Below are 21,127 nucleotides of genomic sequence, written 5' to 3'. Positions count from 1 at the left end.
TCTACAAAACCTCAAAATTATTGTTGCCGTTACCCTAACAAGCAAGTACTCATTATTATTATTATTATTATTATTATTATTAGAACCTGTAGTTAATCTCTTCTAACTCAAAATCTATATCTAAGTCCAGTGTTTAAAACACACAATGAGAATTATAGAAATTATAAGAAGTCACCGCGAACATGTAAATGAAGATTCCACCAAGCTTATAGATGGAGTTGAGGACTGAATTGGAAATCCCATGGTGAAGATGTCTAAAACAGTCAAATCGATAAAATCCTCCTGCTTTGAGCCTCAATGAGTATTGGAAAAGGTCACTAGTTATTCCCTACTTGGACTTTATGGTCTCTTCACTAGTGACTCGGTTCTCCGTCTAGCAACCACCAACATTTTTCCCATTTGGGAAAATTGTTTCCTTCCAATACACTTGAAAGGAAATTTACTGATTTCCATGTGAGATCAAAGATCACGGAGTTAGAACTGAAGTGATTGGCCTCTGAAAGCAATCTTTTGTACAAACATGTGAAAGATCAGTTAAGAAAACTAATTTTGGCTGATCTAGTGAAAGAGGCAGAAATGTTTTATCCTGCAATGAAGATGGCATTACTCATTGCCATTTCCCCGCTATGTACAACGTGCACAGTGGGGCGATTATTTAGCAAGCTGAGAAGAGCTCAGATCAACAATGACAAGTTAACGTTCGAATGGACTGTGTCTTATGAGCGTCCATAAGAAAACTGTAATAGAGAATGAATATTAATTTCGAAAATGATGTTTTAAAATTGTTTTCAGCCAATACTATAAATCTTACTATGCTATAGTAAAATAGTATTTTTAAGACAGAAAATTACAATATGTTCCTTTTAACACAATAATTATAAATGGTTTTTTTAAAATCACCCACAAAGAATTCAATGATTTTCAGATTTTTTAAAAATTAGTTTTTATAGTTTTTATGTATTTAAACTAGTAACAATACCGAACTTTATATTAAATATTATGGTTATTTATAATAATATAAGCTCTTAAGTTAATGTTTGGGGTTTCTTAACAGTTTATAATTTGTATAGGTGTGGAAACTTGTTTATATAGTAATTTCAGTACTACACTTATGATCGTCGTTTAATGTAAATTGGTTAATTTTTATTAAGTTATGTTATTTTATTTGTCCCTTCAATAATAATGTACCTCTTTAACCAGCTTAAAATAATTAAGTAGGACTCAATATATGGCCACTGAATATAAAAAATTGAAAACAGGCCTTATTATAAAACATGTATTAGGACAAACCATAAGCAGTGGATGGTAAGCAGTAATATTTATTTAAGAATTTAATTATTCGTGAAAGAACTTAAGAACTTAAGATAGCCTAAATATACATTTTCAATCTTCGTCTTCTTAAAGGTTTTTCAGGGGTGGATTCCTGTGTTCCCATGCTTCCAAAACCCACCCACCAAACAGGTATGTATAATATATAAAATATTTTCTTAAAGGTCCCCCCCCCCCTAAAAAAAAGAAATTCAACTAATTCTGGCTATACCCATGTATGACTAAATATTATTTATCAGGTTAATACATGATAAAAATAATTAATATATTGGATGACATAAACTTAAAGTTAAAATACAATATGCAATATCAGATAGTTTACAGACAGTAAGAAACATGACATGCTTAAGTTTTAAAAAAATATTTCATCTATTTTTTTTTTTTTTTGCTTTGCAATAGTAAATCCTTTAAAATTTTCAATTTTCCCTATAGCCTATGATTTGGTTACTGCAAATAATTGAGATTGTAACTAAGCTGTCAGTCTTCTTAGTTAAACAAATTCTTTTGGTGAATAAACCTAAATTTAATACGTTGACGGATAATGATAGGAGCTACAACTCTTATCTGTGACAGCTGGTCAACTATATCAGCATGTGTACATTATTTATTTTAGCCATGTAAACTATGAGATGGGTTTCAAAAACCTAGAGTCATAGGGATACACGAGGTCTCAATACTAGTTTCAAGAAAACCAGACAAAATATTAAAATATTACAATATTAAGTAAGATAAATAAGTACTACTTAAATAAGAACTGTTTGGTTTCTAACAGTAACAACATTTCCAGGGTGAACACCTTTTTTTTAAAAAAAAAAAAAAAAAAAATCCAGAATTCATCCAATATTTTAAAGGATTTTATAAGAAATTTCATGAAATGTTACTACGGTAATAAATATTTAGCTAACCATGTAGATCTACATCAGAGATAATAAAACAAAGTCAATCCCTTAATATTAATTACTTCCCATTAACAATAATTATTTAAAATAAATGTAACCTTAAAATAAAAAAGTATTTGTGTTAAGAATATATATTTTCTGTGCATCGTGTTTTTTCCAAAGCATAATTTAGCCGTTGTTTAAACCAAGAGAACCGCAATTAACAGACTCCAGTTAACTACTTTGAGTGATATGGTGCCGTATATGCAAACTGCAATGCCTGAATTCCCACTGAGAACAACACGACGGACGAGCCAGGAGACTGTCGACAATGTAGCATCACCTGCACAAGGGCAGATGCCTAATAGTCTGTGTGTACTAGTAGCTATGTTGTACTATATAAATATATATCACTATCTGCTAGTGTAGTTTCAACTAAATTTTTTCACATTATCCTGCAATCGAGATCCCCTAGTCTTTCATGTGTCAAATCACTGTATTTGTGTTGATGATGGCTTCTGTTTGTAGTTGCAGTCTGTGAAAACCTTTCGCAGTAAAATTAAAACTGAGCGGAGGACTTCCTCCCCCTCCAACCCACAGTCATCTCATCAGTAGAGACCTGCAAAATTAGCGGATTCAATGACCTCCAGGATAGACTCTACTACACTCTACACACTCGGGCAAATGCCACCTGTTCATTGGCTGCTGACTTGTGAGTTTCTCGACCGAGTGTCTGTGATTCGACACTTCTATGAGTGAGGGTCTCTAATTGGCCCTCAGTCCTCCAGATTAACAGTGAACCAATTGCAAAAGCAACACTAAGGTATAATTATTTGAATTGTAGCATATCACGAAATGAATCCGCGAATTTTGCAGGTCTCTACACATCAGTTACCAAATTTGCCACAGCCACTGCTGAGGTTCACAAATAAACAAAGGTCAAAAATGCAGCTGATAGGCGCAGCATGTAGCCTTTCAACTATGCTCTATACAGACCTTGAAAACTGTATACCTGACACTGTTTGACGACATGGTGTGCAGTTTTTCAACTAAGTTTTTTTCGAACTAGCTAGAAAAATAATTCTCGGCGGATTAAAAAAAATTCATGGTTATCTCACCAATTTCCTGGCACCAAAAATATTCAATGCTAATTCAGAGTTTCCAATTTCTCGGTAGAGTGGTCAATCACTATGGCATCAGTCATGTTATCAAAGTGACTCCGCTGAATGCTACTGAGAGAGAGAAACAGCTGACAGGAACATGACCTGGCATGCTGAAATGGGAGCAGCCTGTAAAATATTTCACCCTGTGGCACTCACTCTAGGAAGCCACTGTGACAGCATATGTACTTGTATGAACTTTATACGACCTTGTGGTAAAAGACACTAACTGTAATTTTAAATGAACTCATTACATTCAAGGGAGTCCATTATTTTATCTCCCATCTCTGAAACATTTTTAACCCTTAATTTGGCAAAAAAATTTTTTGGAAGTAAAAATTATTACAACAATGATTTTGCATGTTTGAAGTGATAAATACTAGAAAAAAAATAATCAAAAAATTCAATTTATTTAAAAAGTATAATAAAATGAATGTATCACATGCGATACATTGTCAAATATGCAAACAATCACTTCAATTTTGTGATGTGTCAAATATGGTACATTGCCAATGAAAGGGTAAATTTTACAGCAGTTGGAAATCAAAAATATATAAAGTGCATAAAATACATATCGCAAAAACGTAAGTTAAAAAATCAAAATTAGAGAATGTACAAGAAACATTCTAAAAGCTATATGTTTTACAGTACAATTAAAAATATGTTTTACATTACATTACAATTAAAACTTATTTACAGTACACAAAATTATTAGTTCGGGAAAGGAAATACCATTGAAATAATTTATTACCCTGTACAAGTTGCTACAAATAAATTATAGTGTACAAGTCAGGTACAGCAACAGATATTTCAAACTTTATGAGCTCAAACTGAAATACCACACAAAAGATTTCACTACAATATTTCAAACAACTGGTTATTTCAATGTTTCTAGACTATGGTAGTGTCGTTTACATGGTTACCTTGTTTTTTGAGTATGGAAATCTAAGAAGCAATTGCTCTTCTCTTTCAGGAAAAACCTAAGCTTGCACTTACTGCATTCTAAGAATGTCTGGCCCTTGACGCACAGCTTGCATCTTCCACGTGATGTAAACACTGGGAAATGTCCGAACATATCACGTCTCACTTCGTCACATGGTCGAGGCTTCATTTGGGCTTTGATCTTTTCAACAGGTGCAATGTTTGATTTGCTAGGTCTACCGCGAACTCTCTTCTTCAATGTAAGGCTCTCAAAAAGTTCAATTCGGAAAGCTTTGAGTGACATGCCTTGTTTCATGTTACACAGCTGAAGATCTTGTCTCATTAAAAGCCAAGCATTGTTTACACATATATCAAGGAACTGTGCGAAAATTGCAAGGTACCATCTCCTTGTTTTTAGGGGTGTCCGGTATAGAGCGATAAGAATATCTGCCAAATCTACTCCTCCCATATGTGTGTTGTATTCCTTCACAACATATGGACACACAGCTTCTACTTTTTCTCTAGTTTCTTTGCAATACCTCTTCACACTTGATATGGGATAGGCATCAGCATAAGAATAAACTAGAGTTACAGCTTTGTTATCGACCCATCTGACAACAGACAACTTGTGCTCGTCTGAAACTACATTATAGAAACTTCCTCATTTTTTTCTTTTTTATTGATTTTTCATCAGTGAGTTTTTTACAGCGAGGAATCCTATTTGCCCTGATTGTACCTAAACTGAAGATGCCAAGCTCATTCCGCAGGTAGTAAACCAAAGAAAGAGTTGTAAAATAATTATTGTCAAAATAGACAACTGAAGTTGCAGGGTTAGGAATAGTTTTACAGAGTGCAATGACAACTTTTGGGCCAAGTCCAAAGAGTTCTTCTTCTCTAGTAAATGGGCGGTTACGAAAAGTATCATCACCTCCGTAAAAAAGGAAGTCATAAATTATACCAGAGACTCCAGCACGAACAAAGACTTTAAATCCCCACTTCTTGGGTTTACTAGGAAGATACTGCCTCCTACTTCCTGCCTTTTCCCCTTTGTATGGGATCATCATCTCATCGATAGAAAATCGAGATTCATGGTCTAATTTCAAGCACCGTTCCCTAATAATCTTAACTAATGGCCTGATTTTAAAATACCTGTCATCACTTGCATCATCGTTGTTTACAAAGTGGATGAAACACCATATTTGTTGGTACTTTTTGAGGGGCATGAGGCTGGCTATTTTATCATTCCTCAAATCATTCGACCAGTAATCTAGGTAACATGGCATGTCTACAACACCCATTAAAATCTCAATAGCTAAGAAATCTGTAATATCATCCTTCGTAACCACTAAAGCAGATCCACCGTTCACTTGTGTGACTTGAGTTGAGTACAAATTGGTTTGTTCAACCATAATATTAAAAATTTCCTCAGGAAAAACTGATGTGAAGTACTCTATGGGAGATTTTATTTTCGTAGGTACTGGTCTCTCTTTTTCTGTTGGTTCAAACTTATCTTGTTTACGAAAAGGAATGTTTTTCCACTTTATGTCTAATTTTGCATGCTTGGCAGGGCTTTTAATTGTTCCAGTGGTATTTGGTTTCATACACTTTCCAATAATTTGGCTTAGAGGGGGACTCTGTTTTTCCAACTTACATTTTGAGCGGGTTACAGGAGACTGCATTATGTTACTTGGTGCATGTGTACATTTTCCTCCCTTTGTGGTTTCATGAGCATCATTGTTGAATGAAGTTGTTATGGAATCATTTAACTGTATTGTAGAACTTGCAACACAAGAAAGTTGTGGGCATCTTTGTGTTGTGGCGTTTCCATATTGATGTGAAATTATATTGGAGTTTTCTGATATGGCATTGTTTTTAATTTCTGTACAAATGGATCTTGCAGCAGTAGGATCACTACTTGCTTTTATGGTGTCAGAATGTATTATCTGGTGTTCATCAATGTGGTAATTTGTAAATGAACTGTCTACTATGGTAGGTAAATGTGCATCATGCAAACTGTCACTTTTACAACTAGCAGGAATGTCTTCAACTTGTGGCGGAAGAACAGGTAATGCCAGGCACTGTGTCATCTGCGTTATGGGAAAAAAAATTACCAGTTGATTGTCTGGCTTCTAAAGCAGTCATAGAATGTGTTTGAGGCAGTGCATGATCACAAGGAAAATTGGGCGTTTTTGTCTTAGAATGTTCTCAGCATGCTGTAAATCATCGGAATGTTGGTATGATTCTGGAACTAATTGTGCTATATATTTTTCTAATGATTGCATTTATTTACCTGTATCAAGTATCATGTTCAAAAAGTAAAATTTCAAGAAATGCTGTCAAAGATGGAGCTGCAGAACTTACAGAACTTGTGTCGTCATTGTTGGTTTCCCTACTTGATGATATTTTGAAAATATTTTCTGGGTCATCTTCTGAGTCTGTGGCCATGTCTGAAATATTTCTATTTGTAGGAAGCAACGCCATAATGGACTGCACTCTTGATGAGCAGTAGATCTTTTGGCCCTTGTAAAAATAAAATGTTTATATTTCAAACTAGGTATATATATTTGAAATAAGGAACTTTAACTTGCCTTTTCACCCTAAAACTTGTTTGTTAATCTAAGACTTCCAGTAACAGTTGCAAAATATCACAATGATTTACTTGTTCACATATTTGGCAATGTGTTATATTTGATACAGCCTAAAAGCACACATAAATGTTAGGATTTTGGCAATGTGTCATATATGATACATATGTAACAAGACATTGATTTACTCATTTTTGGTGGCGTGTCACATGTGATACATACTTTTATGGCTCATATAAAATCAACAACATGTAATTTTATATTATAATACTATAGTGCAATGCCTAAATACTATTTTTGAAAGTATATAAATTATTTGAATTAAAAAGTTACCCATTTCATTAAAAATTTACATATAACTCACCATGTGACGCACATACTTCCTCCCTCACGATGCCATCTTCTCATCATGCTGCAATAATTTCTCTTTGCATCGACAGGTGGCATCAAAATCCAATGCATAGAGAATATAAAACTACACCAAAGATATTACAACAGAGAGAAACGCGGCTTTAAAAAACAGTAATTTCTTATTTATTTTCAAAACTTAATGTGTCGTATATGACACACCGTCAAATTAAGGGTTAAGATGCGTGCTAAGATAAAACTGCTATTTGACACGTAGGTTCTTTCACAAAGTGTTCATTTCAATAACACTGCCTTTTACAATAGGTGTAGCTGCCATATCGTTCACTCCTAAACCCACCATTTTAAGTTATTTTTGACACTAAATCAAAAGTAAGTTTGGGTTGGATGAGATTAAATTAAGTTTATATCAAAGATAAGCATAAGTTAGGAGTAAACTTGTCATACTTACCATTACTTTCTTCTGATGATTCATAAACAATTTGTTCTTCACCAATTGTTACTTCTTTGTATTCCTTTTCCTCAGCCACCTACATTTGGAATACACAGAACCATGACAGGAATCAACAACACTTATAGACCTTTAAGGGACCTGGTAACCTGGGCAGAGCTAATGAAGAAAAAACATTATTTAAAAACTGCTCAAAATATAAGAGTGGTGTCTGTTTACAAAAAGTATTTAAGAATACACTGCGTGCAGATGGAAAGTGCTGTTTCTATATTTTTTTTTAGAAAAATGTAAAGGGCTAAAAAGTATGTTTTCAGAATAATCTTTAGACTTGAAATGCCCACTAACTTAATCTAACCAACCAATTACATCAATTTACACCATTTTAAATGTAGCTAACATAACTTTTCCACTGATCAAAACAGTGCACTATTGGTAAACTACTTGAAATATCACAATGCTGAACAAAATGGTTTTAAAAATTTTTTATATTGATAAAAAGAATAAATATTTAAGAGCATTAAATTGTATAGATACATAACTTCTTTACTTCATTCTAATTGAGATTTGTATCCATAAAGGTTGTAGACACACTTTTTCACAATTAGGGGAAGACAGTAATATTATTATTATTTTAAAGTTATTGTTATAAGACTTACTTAAACAATAACAAGTAGTTTCCTTTAAATATGGTGTTAAAATATAATAATGAGTCATATAAGAAATTGTAAAAACATAAGTTGAAATAGAATAGATTTGACCCCAAGTATTTTCGTACAACAATCACGCATAATACCACGATGTTTAATACATCCATCCCCAATACAGAAAAAAAATTTGTGTAGATGACTTCGGTGCCTATGGAATTTTAATTTCAAAAACGACTTGGAGCAGTTAGCAACATCATAATTGATGCAACCAAACATTGCAGAAATTTTTCCAGCTATAATAAATAACTACAATTGCAGAAAACTTGGACAGTATAAATGGCCACAATACCCTTATCACACATGCGCTAGTGGCATAGGATCAGGCCCTGCCGCTAGAATGCACTGCATAAGTCTCACGTTTTTTGATGACTTTCCTATATTGTTCTACTACAATTTGCCTAATGTGTGCTGTTGAAATGCAGGATGGCTGAATGTAAACGTTTCCTGAAAACTTGTGCGTCGTCGAAATGATTATGCAAATAACTATTGAGGAAAAGCAAAATATTGTTTGTTGATTTGTCACATTATTAATTCATTGCATTATATTAATGCTACACAAGCGCTGTTGCCATTGTGTGTGCACAAAAATAAGTAAAAAATTATTTTTGTTTTTACGGTTTGTGAAAGTTAAATGTGGCGTGGTTAACTCGCAAACTGCACCCGGATAATCGGGTAAGATTGATAAGAAAATGTCTAAAATGATCCAAATTAGAGTTATAACATATAATATATAATACATGTTAGAGTAAAAAAAACTAAAAAAATTTAAGCTGTAGCAGCTATGCAAAATAAATATTTAAATACTAAATACCAATTATTTTAAATAATAAATAAACTAAATACCAATTATTTTAAATAATAAATAAACACTCACGAACACGGAGACAAGGGCGTTACCCGGGTGCCTGGTGGTTCAGTGGCCCACACGGCCAATAACGTCACTCACGCGTACCGTTGAGGCTTAGCCACCCCCTGCCCCGCTCCCTACCCCTCTCAGCAGCTTGTGAATTCTGCGGGCCAGCGCGTAAAGTGGCGTGAATAGGCATCGCTTTTAAGGATGTTTCGGGCTTCAGGGTGGCCTTGGATGACGCAACATGTCAACAACCACGCCAGTCTGTTCCAGAAAGATGTCAACTGGTATATAAGCAATGAAGCCGGCCTCCCGGGAGTTTCGAGTTCGGAGAGTTCCGGTTGGCGAGCGGCGCAGAGCGGAGCGACGGGACCATGTGACTGTGATTGAGTGGCGCGAGGTAAGGAGCGAACCACTGTCGAGCCTAGATCCAGTGAGGAGTGTGGACTGTGGACTGGACAGACATTAATTGTTGCAATTTAATTAGTAATGTAATTATTAGTAGTAAATAAAACTGTATAAAAAATTGTGCTATCCTTTGTGAACCTGTTTTTCCCATTCGTAACAATACTTATGAAAAATTACACACATACAGAACTTCATAAAATTTTCAGGGACTCAGATCAGGCAAAATGATCCATTAGTTGGTTACAACACACAAAATATTGCATTACCATGAAATTGATGAATTAAACAAAAAATGGCAGCTGAACTAGGCGTAGGTACTTGCACTGAGAAAAGCTTTAGTTTCAAATGTCCTACTGATTATTTAATTTTATTGTAATAGTGTTTTTAAGTGCTATTCAGGTAAATGTATTGTATCTCTCACACATTTTTTGTTTTGTTACAAATTTTGTTGTCAGATATTTGCTGAGTTATGAATAGCAGGAAAAAGTCATGCAATTGTTCGGATTATGATCAGTGCTGTGATATTTTATCATTAAAAATTATGGTAAAGTAAACATCTGGTTAAAATTATATGTTTAAACTACAAACTCAAAATAGGGATTCTGATAATCTAAGTAAATAGCTATTCACCCGATAATTATATATACATATATACATATCATTGCATGTGAGACAGTTCCTTATATTTTTTTATCAACAAAATGAGATAATTTTGGCCTAACGGAGTTATAGTACTAAACATAAAATTATAATTCACATTTATCTTACCTCCATTTTAATGTTAGGGAAAGTAATATCACAAGCTGCCATGGATGAATCAGAGCTGAGAACTATAATACTATCCTTACTAGTATCTTCATGGCTACTGTCATCTTTGTCAACATCACTATCATCTTCATACTTACAGTCGCTCTGGGCTTTATCTTTAACTTCATGGCTATAATTATCTTCCTGAAAAAAAAAAAAAAAGAATAGTACCAACTTGAAGTTTTAAAGGATATGGTTACTAATTCCACAACACTAGTTCCAGGGGATCGCCATGCAAGTCTACTGCATGAAGCTGATGGTCCAGCTAATGGTCAGCGCCTATACACTGAGTGGAGTGAAGTGTTTGCATTGTGGACACAGTATAGAACGGACTGTATTTTATAGAGGTGACAGACAGTGTTTGACGATGAAAACTCTCATTCATACTTATCAACCATCATCATCAAGAAATTTTACAATGTTTAGAGGTCTTGCAATCTGGCAAGGCTAAAGTAAAAAAGCCACTTCAACATCGTAACAGCATGCTATCTCCTGACAATTCCGAACTCTCTTTACGAACGATGCTGTAATAAAAAATTTGTAGTTCACGTTAGATTGTTTTTTTTTTCTATGGTGTTAGGCACACACCAATTTTCTACGCACACAGTTTCACACATACACAGTACAAAAACAGCGTGACAAAGTGGACACACGTCAATCCCGGAGCAAGTTCAAGGAGTGGGTGGAAGCATCTGCTAACCCCCCCCCCCCCCCTCCCTTCCCCTGAACCCTAACAAGAGTAGACAATCTTGACGTGGTACCGACCGGAGCCCATTAAGCCCGGCCTCGACCCGCCAGTATTGGCTCCCGCTGGTGGAACACACCCCTCGCAAACTCAACCCGGGTCAAACGCGGAGTAGATACGCAAGTACTCCCAGTGTATACATTTTGTCACGGAACTGCACCTGATGCAAACAACCGATAATAATTCACGGAGTAAGCTCATCAAGCCATCCCCTTAAATTAACACGTGATAAGAAATGTGCGTCGTAGAGCACGAGTGTTAGTCCCCTCCGGGCACAGTGTTTAAAGAACGCCCTTAATTCACATCGTGGCCTAGAGCCTTAATTTAGGTAAGAAACAAGGTGCTAAAGCAATATCCAGAACAAACCCACAAACATAAACATAACCAGTGGGTTTTACCAACTAGTCAGTAGTCTTTAAGTTGTGTCATCTTTTTAAATAATATTTGTTCAATTTCTTGAACTAAAGCTTTAATCAATATTACATAATGCATCTAATGTCAGCATTAATATTCAAACAATGGTCATGTACAATTAACAAGTAAGTTTTCAATTAAAAACTGAATAACGGTAATTTTGATTCTTCACTCGTGGTTTGGCGCGCGGCGGAACTGCCCCCCCCCCCCCCCCCCCCCCCCCCCCCGGCGTGACAGTCCCCTCCGGCAGTCCAGATCAGCTCGCGGCCCGGGGTGGATGTGTTCGTGTGTTCGTTCCGTGGGGAACCTTCAATTTAGTAACTCTCCGATTCTTCACTCTCGTAGCCTAAATACAGTCAAGAACCAAATCCTTTGTAACGTCAATTACCTACGTGACCCCAGGTCGGTTTTTACGGTGCAGGGCTTAACCCGGCCGTCGTAATTCCTGCCTTAAGGCCACGGGCCACAGGGCCGCCTTAAGGTCAGTCACTTTACGGACCTGGCCGACTCCAGGACAACCAACAAACTCCCCCCTCTAACGGACTGCCTTAGGGAGAGACAATCATAATTATTCAAGAGTATTATCGTGTAATATTGTGTATCAATTATGTCTAAATTATCAACCAAGAGTAGTGTCGTGCAATATCGTGTACCAAAATATGTTCGTTAATTAATACGTGTACCACACGTTTTCAGTTCCAGTGCGTGTATTACATCTGTAGTTAGGCACCAGCCACCTTATGCTGAACAGGGAGTGTCACCATTGTCTACTAGCAGTTAATACCACCCTTAAGATACAGCCACAGAGTCTAGGGAAGCACGCGGTGGCCGATCGACCCACCCCATTGGTTAGATGTACGAGCTAACCTGGCGCCCTCCCGGAAAAACACACCATAAAACACCACCAGCCCCTTAGACTCGCCGCGGGACTCAAACCCGAGACCCCAGCTATGGCAATCTATTCTAAGCTTTTAATACAAGTAAGCCCCCAAAAATTTGTGAAACCTTATAAATGATAGCAAAATGTTTATAGTCACTCATAAAATACCTCTCTGACGCACTGCTATAACTTAGAGTGCTGCTCCTAGAGGCAGGTCACCATGACTGGTGACTTCTGCTAAGATACCAAGATATACTAATTCAGTGGTTTTGAAAATACATATATGCAAATGATGTTACAAAATCTTATTGTACATAAATGATTGGGTCCAAATTTTAAGGGTGGTATTAAACTAGTGTACATAACCTATTTATAAAATTTATAATCACAGGCTCCAAGATTTTGTGTCTAGGTCCTAAACTTTCAGAGATCTTGTAGAGGGCTGTCCCAGCATGTATAACATAATTCAGAAAATCATCTTACTTGGACATAAAATCACTGAACATCACACACAAAAATTTTATCACCAACTGTAGTTTAACTGCTTACAGTTATTACTGGGAATCAGAAGGCAAGTTAATATACATGTACCTAGATTTGGTTCTCAAACGGACCAACTCTCCTGTACCTAGGATGTTTTCTCAAGGCTATATTTTCCCCACCAATGCATGGCATCATTGCTCCAGTAACACAATTCACTACAATTCAATATTTGAGTGTGTAGATGCCTGTATATCATGCATCCATTAAAGTAGATGTCATAGAAAACCAATAAGCCATGTTCAAATAGATGCTAAGAACAACCACAACTTACCACCAGCTCATTACTTTCTTGTTTTATTGTCGGGTAAACAGTTCTGCCCAATCTTTCAAGCCCTATACTCCAACACTCATTGCCAAAAGCATCTTCGCTCCACCAATCCATTTCCTGGAAAAATTAGAACTTTTTTAGTTTTTAGTTACATGAATAATTTTTCAGTTGAAGGAATATCTATGTATCGGAAACCAATTTCATTATAAGTTTATAATATCAATAAAATAAAAATGAGATAATTTATGCATACTTTAATCTTAGTATTTGTAATAAAATAAAACAGAATGAGTATAATTAGGGACCCCCAAAAAACTACGGAATTGTCCACTTTTGACAGTTTTCCGCGAATTTTCACTATTTGTTCTCAAACACCGCCGTTTTCCGCGAAAAAATGCCATATTCCCGTTTAACACAAATAATAATAAAAATAATACGCCTGCAATTGGGCATCCGCCCGGTGTCAAGGAGTTTCCACCCCCCAACTACCCTCACTCCCCCCCCCCCCCTCTGGAGCCTCCTTCGTAAGTCCTCCCCTCAAGCTCGTTCCACTCTAGCCCCGTCCTCACAAGGAATACCTGTCTTCCTCTCTCTGTCCGTCTCCATTCCCTCTGAATCTTCCACTCATGATCCCTCCTTCCTCGATACAGCCCTCTGTTCAACTTAGCTCCCAGCTTTCCCCCCCCCCCCCCCCTGAATTACTTTATGCATTCTCACTAGCCTTTCTACTTTCCTCCTTTTTTGCAGTGTGTCCCACCCCAGCTCTTTTATCCTCACCGATGATCTGTGTGTTTCCCCCATCCTGCCTTTGCCTTCCCTTCTCCTCCACATATTTGTCACCCATCTCGCTGCCTTGCGCTGCACCCTCTCCAACTCAATTTCTTTCTTCACATAGGGGTCCCACACCGCCGCGGCATATTCCAACACTGGCCTTACCAATGTCGCGTACACCTTTTCTTTAACTTTCCTACCTGTCCCTTTCAGTGTCCTGCTAAGCAGCCGCAACCCCCTCCTGCCCTTCTTCACCGCCTTCTTGATCTGCTTTCCCCACCCCAAGTCGCTCTGCAGGATCACTCCCAGGTACTTATAATCCTCAGCTTCCTGGATCACCTGTCCCTTCCAGTAGTACACTTTACCCTCCACCCTTCTCTTCCTCGTGAACCGCACCACCTTTGTTTTCCCTACGTTTATTCACATTTCATTTTCTTTCGACCAGCACTCCAGTTTCTCCAAGTCCTCTGCCAGGTGCGCCGCATATTACTTCGAAAACTAAATTAAAGCTTATTTGTTTAACTCGTTTACTTTTAACGAGCTGTCGCAGCACAACTTCTACTGTTATTACTACTAAAAATAATGCTACTTCCGTTGTTAACTGTTGTGGGGAAATACAGTGCATATTTGTTTACTTCCGTACCCGTAATAATCTCTCCGCTTCCCTTTTTTTACTGCGAAAATTTTGGTGTGCATTTCTGGTACTACTTAGTATAAACCATGGTATAAACATTCGTACAAATCCCAAAGATCTCGTACCGTATACCAGTATAGCGTGTATGCAAGAATTATGAAACAAACACCAAAAATCGAGTAAAACTGCCGTGATCAAGTTAGTGCACGAAAAATGTGGCAGGATGTAATCACGTACCTACTTTAGATTACCGTTTATGTAATTACCGGTAATTTATGAGCCATGTGTGTTTATGTAACAGTTATTTATTGAAAAGCTTTAGTTTATGATAGAGTGCGTTTAAAATAGCTCTCACAGTAACTTTTACGGGACATCACTGACTAGTATAGTCACTTTAACAACGTAGATTTTTAATCACGTACTATTCAGCAACGATCATTGTGCCCTTCGGGAAAGATCGGCATCTCTTGTCTATGGATCGGCAACTCAATGTTTAGCTCTGCGCCCAAAGATTCCGCTGCCGATCGCAGTGCGCTCGTATAGTCCCAGCGGCAAGGTACGTAACTATTTCCAAATGCGCGCGAAATTTGAATAGCTTTCGCTTCACTTTTTCTGTTGCCATAAATTTGCTATTGATGTGTGTATAATTTTCGAATGAGATAGAAGTATTTCAATCAATACAGAAAAAAAAAAACTTAATTTTATCAACTTCCGGTTTAGGAAAATTACACTTTTGAAAAAGTATATTACGTATGTGGGCTAGTCATTTTCTCAAAATACTTCATATTTCATGATGCACAAATGTATTTTTTTTTTTAAAGTACGAATTCTAGAGCATCCTAACCTATCATCATGAATATTTCAGGTTAAGAAAAATTCAAAGAATCATTGGTATGCATTAAAGCCATTTAAGGATCTAGTCAAATATTGTATTAGGATATGGTAAACATTAGGCAATTAGCATTGCCGAAGCACAATTCAGTTCCTATCAATACAATCAGGTGATTCTCGGAGCGAGAGGCTAACTAACATTAGTATAGTTGTGCGTTGCTTGAAGCCAGAAAATGCAGAAGATTATTTCTATAAAGGATTGTGAAAGGGAGTTTAAAAGTGATGGATTTTACTTTTTTGATTTAAAAGATGAAATAATGATGTGTGGGTTTTGTAACGTGCGCGTGGACTGGGTGCGCAAAGATACGTGCACAAAACACGTGTCTAATGATAAACACAAAAAAAATAAGTCGTGAACCTGCATCATCTTCCAAACAAGTTTCTATCAGCGAATCACTTCAAAACGTAACCAGTTTGCAGAAACACAAACATGAATTTGTGTATGATTTTGTCGAAATGATGGTAGCATCAAACATTCCCTTGCAAAAAGCTGACAATCTTTGCATGAGGAAATGGTTAGAAAAATATGTTCAAGGTGAGTTTAGCATAAAATAACACTACTTACTTACATATTTTCTGCTGAGAGAAATATTTTGTTTTTCATTGTGTAAGCTGTTGAATCTAGGCCTAACCTCAAATAGGAGATTTTTTGATCACATTTCTAGACTTAAAATTCATAGTCTTGCTTATCTTGTGCTACTGTTGATTGCAGGCTCTGGCGATCTTCCAGTTGCTAATACTTTGAGGGAAACATATCTTCCCAAACTGAATGCTGAGAAGAAAGATGAAATAAAAAGTTTCGTTCAGAACAAAAAAAAATGGGTTGATGTGTGACGAAACAACGGGCAGGGCTGGAAGGTGCATCTTCATTATTTTGATTAAAGTTTTGTCATCTGGCTCCCAGCAGAATGTGTTTGTGGGAGCAGTTGAGGAACTTCCAAGTGCAACAGGTGCAGAATGTTCAAGGGCCATTTTATATACTGTTACCGAGTTCGGTATAAATTACGAAGATGTGGTAGGTGTTGTTACTGACTCAGCACGGTACATGACAAAATGTGTCTCTTCTTTGAAGGCCATATTTTCAGAGATGGTCCATATTCAGTGCTGGGCACATAAGCTGAATCTTGTGGCCAGCTTATGGAGTGCTGAGTTAGGTGAGCTCAATCAGTGCATTCAGAACACAAAAAAATTATTTTCTGAATGCACATAAACATAAACATAGGTACCTCTCATTTTTAAAAGAAAAGTATTCAGAAGACGAAAAGAAGGCAGTCTTGTTCCCAATTTCGGTCATGACCAGGTGGAATTCTTGGTTTGGGTCTGCAAAATATGTTGCAGAGTATGTGGAGGATTTAATTGAATTCTTTCAACAAGAAGAAGGAAGTAGCACCATCGCTTACTTCAAAAACCTGTCTGCAGACAATGTTGGGAGTTATTCAGTGTTCCTCTTCTTTCCTTGTTGAACACTGTACTTCCACTGTGGAAGCTATACAAGAATTTGAAGGCTATAAAATTAGTGTTTAGAGGAATAATTAAAAATTCAAATTTAAGAATTGTGCAAAAAATCACTATTAGTGGCACACAAAAATTATGAATTTGCTAACTGCTCCAAGTCATTTTTAAAATTAAAATTTCTTAGGCATGTCGCTGCCATAGTTGTCTGCATGCATCGTTAACCTGTATATAATCACTTATATGAACACCGGGAAAAAATATCGGTTTGTGGAATTTCGTGTGTGTACACCTAAGGATGCATATATATGTTTTTTTTTTTTAATTCTTATCCTCTTACATGTCTATAAATATGTTTGCCCGACTTAGAGGCTGTTTGCAAATACAATCCAATATTAAACACTTATTCTCATTAATATTGTTTTTATAAATAATGTGGGTCTGACGTAACACATCCAAAGAATTATTGAAATAAAAAAATCATTTACTCTTTTTTCAACTATTATTCTTTATTTTGATATAGCTCATAAGATGATGATAGTATCGGACATCCTTACACACTACTAACATTTATAGTTAATGTACTTAAATCAGTGGTTCCCAACCTTTTTTTGATCAGGGACCACTTTAATTTAATTATTATAAGCAGGGACCACAAGGTTAAAAAATAATCTGTATCAATCTAAAAATAAACTTTAAGCCTAATCGTTCAATGTTATCCGAAACGTTTAACATAAGCAATCTAAAAAACCAAAATAAACATTAATTAACAGTTTTATGATTGAAAACATATATTTTTAGTACATAATTCAGTTTGCATCAATGAGATTTTTGAGCTTGCATCTTCTGTACAAGACCTTGAATTCTTGGGGTAATATTTTTGCTCAAAGCTACACGCATATCATCACTTACTTTCAGTCGATTCCTGGATTTGTTATAATGAACAGTAATGCAGAAAATCCTTGTTCGCATAAATAAGTTGTTGAGAAAAGCATAAGAGAGCGCAAAGCAATTTCTCGAATTTTAGTATATAACATTTCTTTCTTACACCAAAACGTCGCCAAAGAATCAGATTCAAAAGCGTCCTTACAGTTCCTGTCATTTTGTAATTCAATAAGTTCTTCTTGGATTTCTTTTGCAACTTCTCTAGCGTTAGTGCCAAAAGGGTTGCGTATCAGTTTTTGGTCCACATTAGCTTCTGTATTGTTATATTCTGGGAAGTAACGGTTGAATTCATCAACCAACATTTGCAAATGACATTTGCTGTTTTTTTGTATGCTTTCCCTAAACATGGCATACTTTTTGTCGTCAAGGAGTGCCTTCAATGTTCAAACGCACTATAATTGCCCTCACCAACTTGACTAATCCATAACTTAAGTTTGCAAATAAAAGCACGAAGTTTATCTTCAAAATTAAAAATATTTGCAACGCCTTCTAATTGTCTGTTTCCTGAACCTTGCATTTACAAGTTCAACTTATTTAAGTGTGTAAAAATATCCACAAGATATGCCAAATGCATCTGGGATGTCAAATCAGAAAACTGTACTAGTAAGTCTTCCATTTTTTTCTCACCTAGAAACAACTCAATCTCTCCTCTCATCTCGTATAATCTTTCCAGCATATTGCCTTTCGACAACCAAAGAACCTCTGTGTGAAAGAGGAGGTTCTCATGGTTGGAGTCCATTTCAGTGCACAGTTTTTTAAAAAGGCGTGAATCTAAGGCACTGCTTTTAATGAAATTTATTACTTTTATGGCCAATTTCATTGTATCATTAAGGCATTTAGGAAGTCTCTTGGAAAGCTAACACCTGGTGATGAAGGATACAATGCAATGTTAATGTTGACGGATTCCTCTGTTCAGTGGCGTAGCCAGGATTAGCGTATGGGGGGTGTTAAGAAGCATGCCCCCCCCCCCTTCCCCCCGTATTAAAGCGGGGGGTCCGGGGGTCCTCCCCCGGGAAAATTTGGATTTTAAGGTGTAAAATAGTGCTATTTTAGCAGTTTTCGGTGCTTAAATTTAAATATTGTAATGGTAAAAATTTTATTAATTTTAATATGAAATTTTGTTTGAGTGATGAATAAGAAATTAATTAAAGATTGGTGCTAAGGGGGGGGTTCGAACCCCTAAAACCCCCCCCTGGCTACGCCCCTGCCTCTGTTTGATTAACGTTGCTAGACCGGAATGTGATCCTAACATCGCAGGAGCACCATCCGCACAGAAACCGACTAGCTTTTCCCACATAATGTCATATTTCTGGAAATATCCATTTATTATATTCATGACGTCGATACCTCTTGATGTCATTTCCAGTTCCTAAGAAAACAACAGTTCTTCTTTGATTATGTTATCGTCGTCTTAAAAGCGGACAAAAACAAGTAAATGAGCACAATTAGAAATGTCAGTGGATTCATTGCACTGCAAAGCGAAGAATGGCGACATTTTAATTCTTGAAACAAGTTGCTCATCGATATCATCTGACATGAGTTCAATTCTAGATTTCACCGTGTTGTTCGACAAATGTATATCTTGTATTTTTTTTTTTTTGTTTTCAACCCTAAAACTTCTTCGACGGCTTTGATCAAACAAGGTTTCACAAGAGTTTCTCCTACTGTGTGAGACAATTTTAATTGTGCTATTAATTTCGATATCTCGAACGATGCTACTAATGTTTTTTTTCAGATGATGCATATCTTGTACCACTAGGCCCAGGTTTAATTTTTTTTTAAATTCTCCAGTTTTCCTTGAAAGAACTCTGGTGGTCAGTCAGAAAAATTTGGATGAGTCGTTTCGAGGTGACATTTTAATTTCGCTGGCTTCAAGGCTTCGTTCGCGAGAACAGTTGCGCATATAACACATTGTGGTTTTATTTCTCCATTACTTTCTATCGAAGTAAATCCAAATGTAATGTAACTATTATCATATTTTCTCTTAGGCTGCATTTTCTGAAAACAAAACCAAAATGCAATAGAATGTTCCTACACTGTTATGGTTATATTATGTTTCATGCCAAGTAAAAGAATAAAAAATAATATAGCTATTTTTTTTTCAAATTTCATAAAATAAATTATTAAATAAATAAATATAAACTGGCTTCCAAAAAATTCTAACCTCGCTATAATTTTTTTTTTACAAACTTAAATCTTTACTACACAATTTAAAAAATAATGTTGTCTAATCGTTAAAAACTCGCGTCTTGGTAGGTACCTTAAATTTCCCTTAACCCTCTTGGTGCCAGCCTCAAATTGTCTAATTTTATGACGGTTATATCTACTAAAAGTCCCAAGTCATTTTTAAATGAATTACATATCTGGAGTTAAACATTAATAACTTTTTTACCTTTAGTAACTTTTTACCTTTAATTACTTTTTTACCTTTAATAACTTTTTTACCTTAAAGTATGGAAGTATAAATTTTTTACATCTTATAAAAAATTATTCTTTGTCATTTTTTAAGATTAAATAAAACATATAATGCATTTTTTATTTATTTAATTTTAAAGTTCTCGTGAAAAAGTTATATTATTTTTAATGGATTGGTTTGCTTCGTTGAAAGAAAAAATATTCAGGCCGATTTTTCGATCCTCCAATTTTTCGCGACACAGAAAAGGCGATTTATCAGACTTGGGCATTAAAAGAGTTAACAGTGTTTTTTTTTCGTTATGAAAAACCTAAAACAGCATAATAACAATTCAACAATTTTATGATAGCATATTTTTAATAATTTTTGTGACTGGCTCCACTTTTTAATTTGGGAGGCCAGTATTCTTTTACTATCTTAATTTTTAATTTCATATCGCTTTATTTTATATATAATTAGGTTTTCAACTAACTGTACCTAACTGTTGTGAACATTTGTAATACACAAACACAAGAATCATACGTAAACTAACGTCCACATTCTGTTTTGTAATTGCATGTTTTTATTTAAAAAAATTAACAGAGAAAAATGCGTAGCCTACTTACCCTGTTCATATTTTATCAAAATATCCATAAGAATATTGAGGAGTTACAGATCTTGACCCACTAAACAGCTAAACAAAATCACTAACACAACACTGCTGAGCAAA

General features: G+C 35.8%; 1 protein-coding gene across 6 annotated transcripts in view; it reads right to left on the bottom strand.

Moving 5' to 3' along the window:
• The window catches only part of LOC134536741 (gastrula zinc finger protein XlCGF8.2DB-like), a 57,871-nt gene that overhangs the window by 6,289 nt on the left and 30,455 nt on the right, over window positions 1-21,127 (bottom strand). For 3 of the 6 annotated variants that reach the window (XM_063376639.1, XM_063376642.1, XM_063376637.1), the window contains 3 exons: window positions 13,316-13,429; window positions 10,424-10,606; window positions 7,691-7,769 (listed from right to left, as the gene is read on the bottom strand). In XM_063376639.1, the coding sequence (XP_063232709.1) occupies window positions 7,691-7,769; window positions 10,424-10,606; window positions 13,316-13,429 (376 nt within the window). Of the gene's footprint in view, window positions 1-1,694; window positions 7,770-10,423; window positions 10,607-13,315; window positions 13,430-14,726; window positions 15,013-21,127 lie in introns of those variants that run through there. The other 3 variants (XM_063376636.1, XM_063376641.1, XM_063376640.1) reach the window with 3 other exon arrangements.

Source organism: Bacillus rossius, chromosome 11, assembly GCF_032445375.1.
Source record: "Bacillus rossius redtenbacheri isolate Brsri chromosome 11, Brsri_v3, whole genome shotgun sequence".
In the NCBI taxonomy this organism is placed as follows: domain Eukaryota; kingdom Metazoa; phylum Arthropoda; class Insecta; order Phasmatodea; family Bacillidae; genus Bacillus; species Bacillus rossius.
The sequence above is the reverse complement of the archived record's forward strand: the minus strand, read 5'-3'. Positions and strand labels throughout refer to the sequence as shown.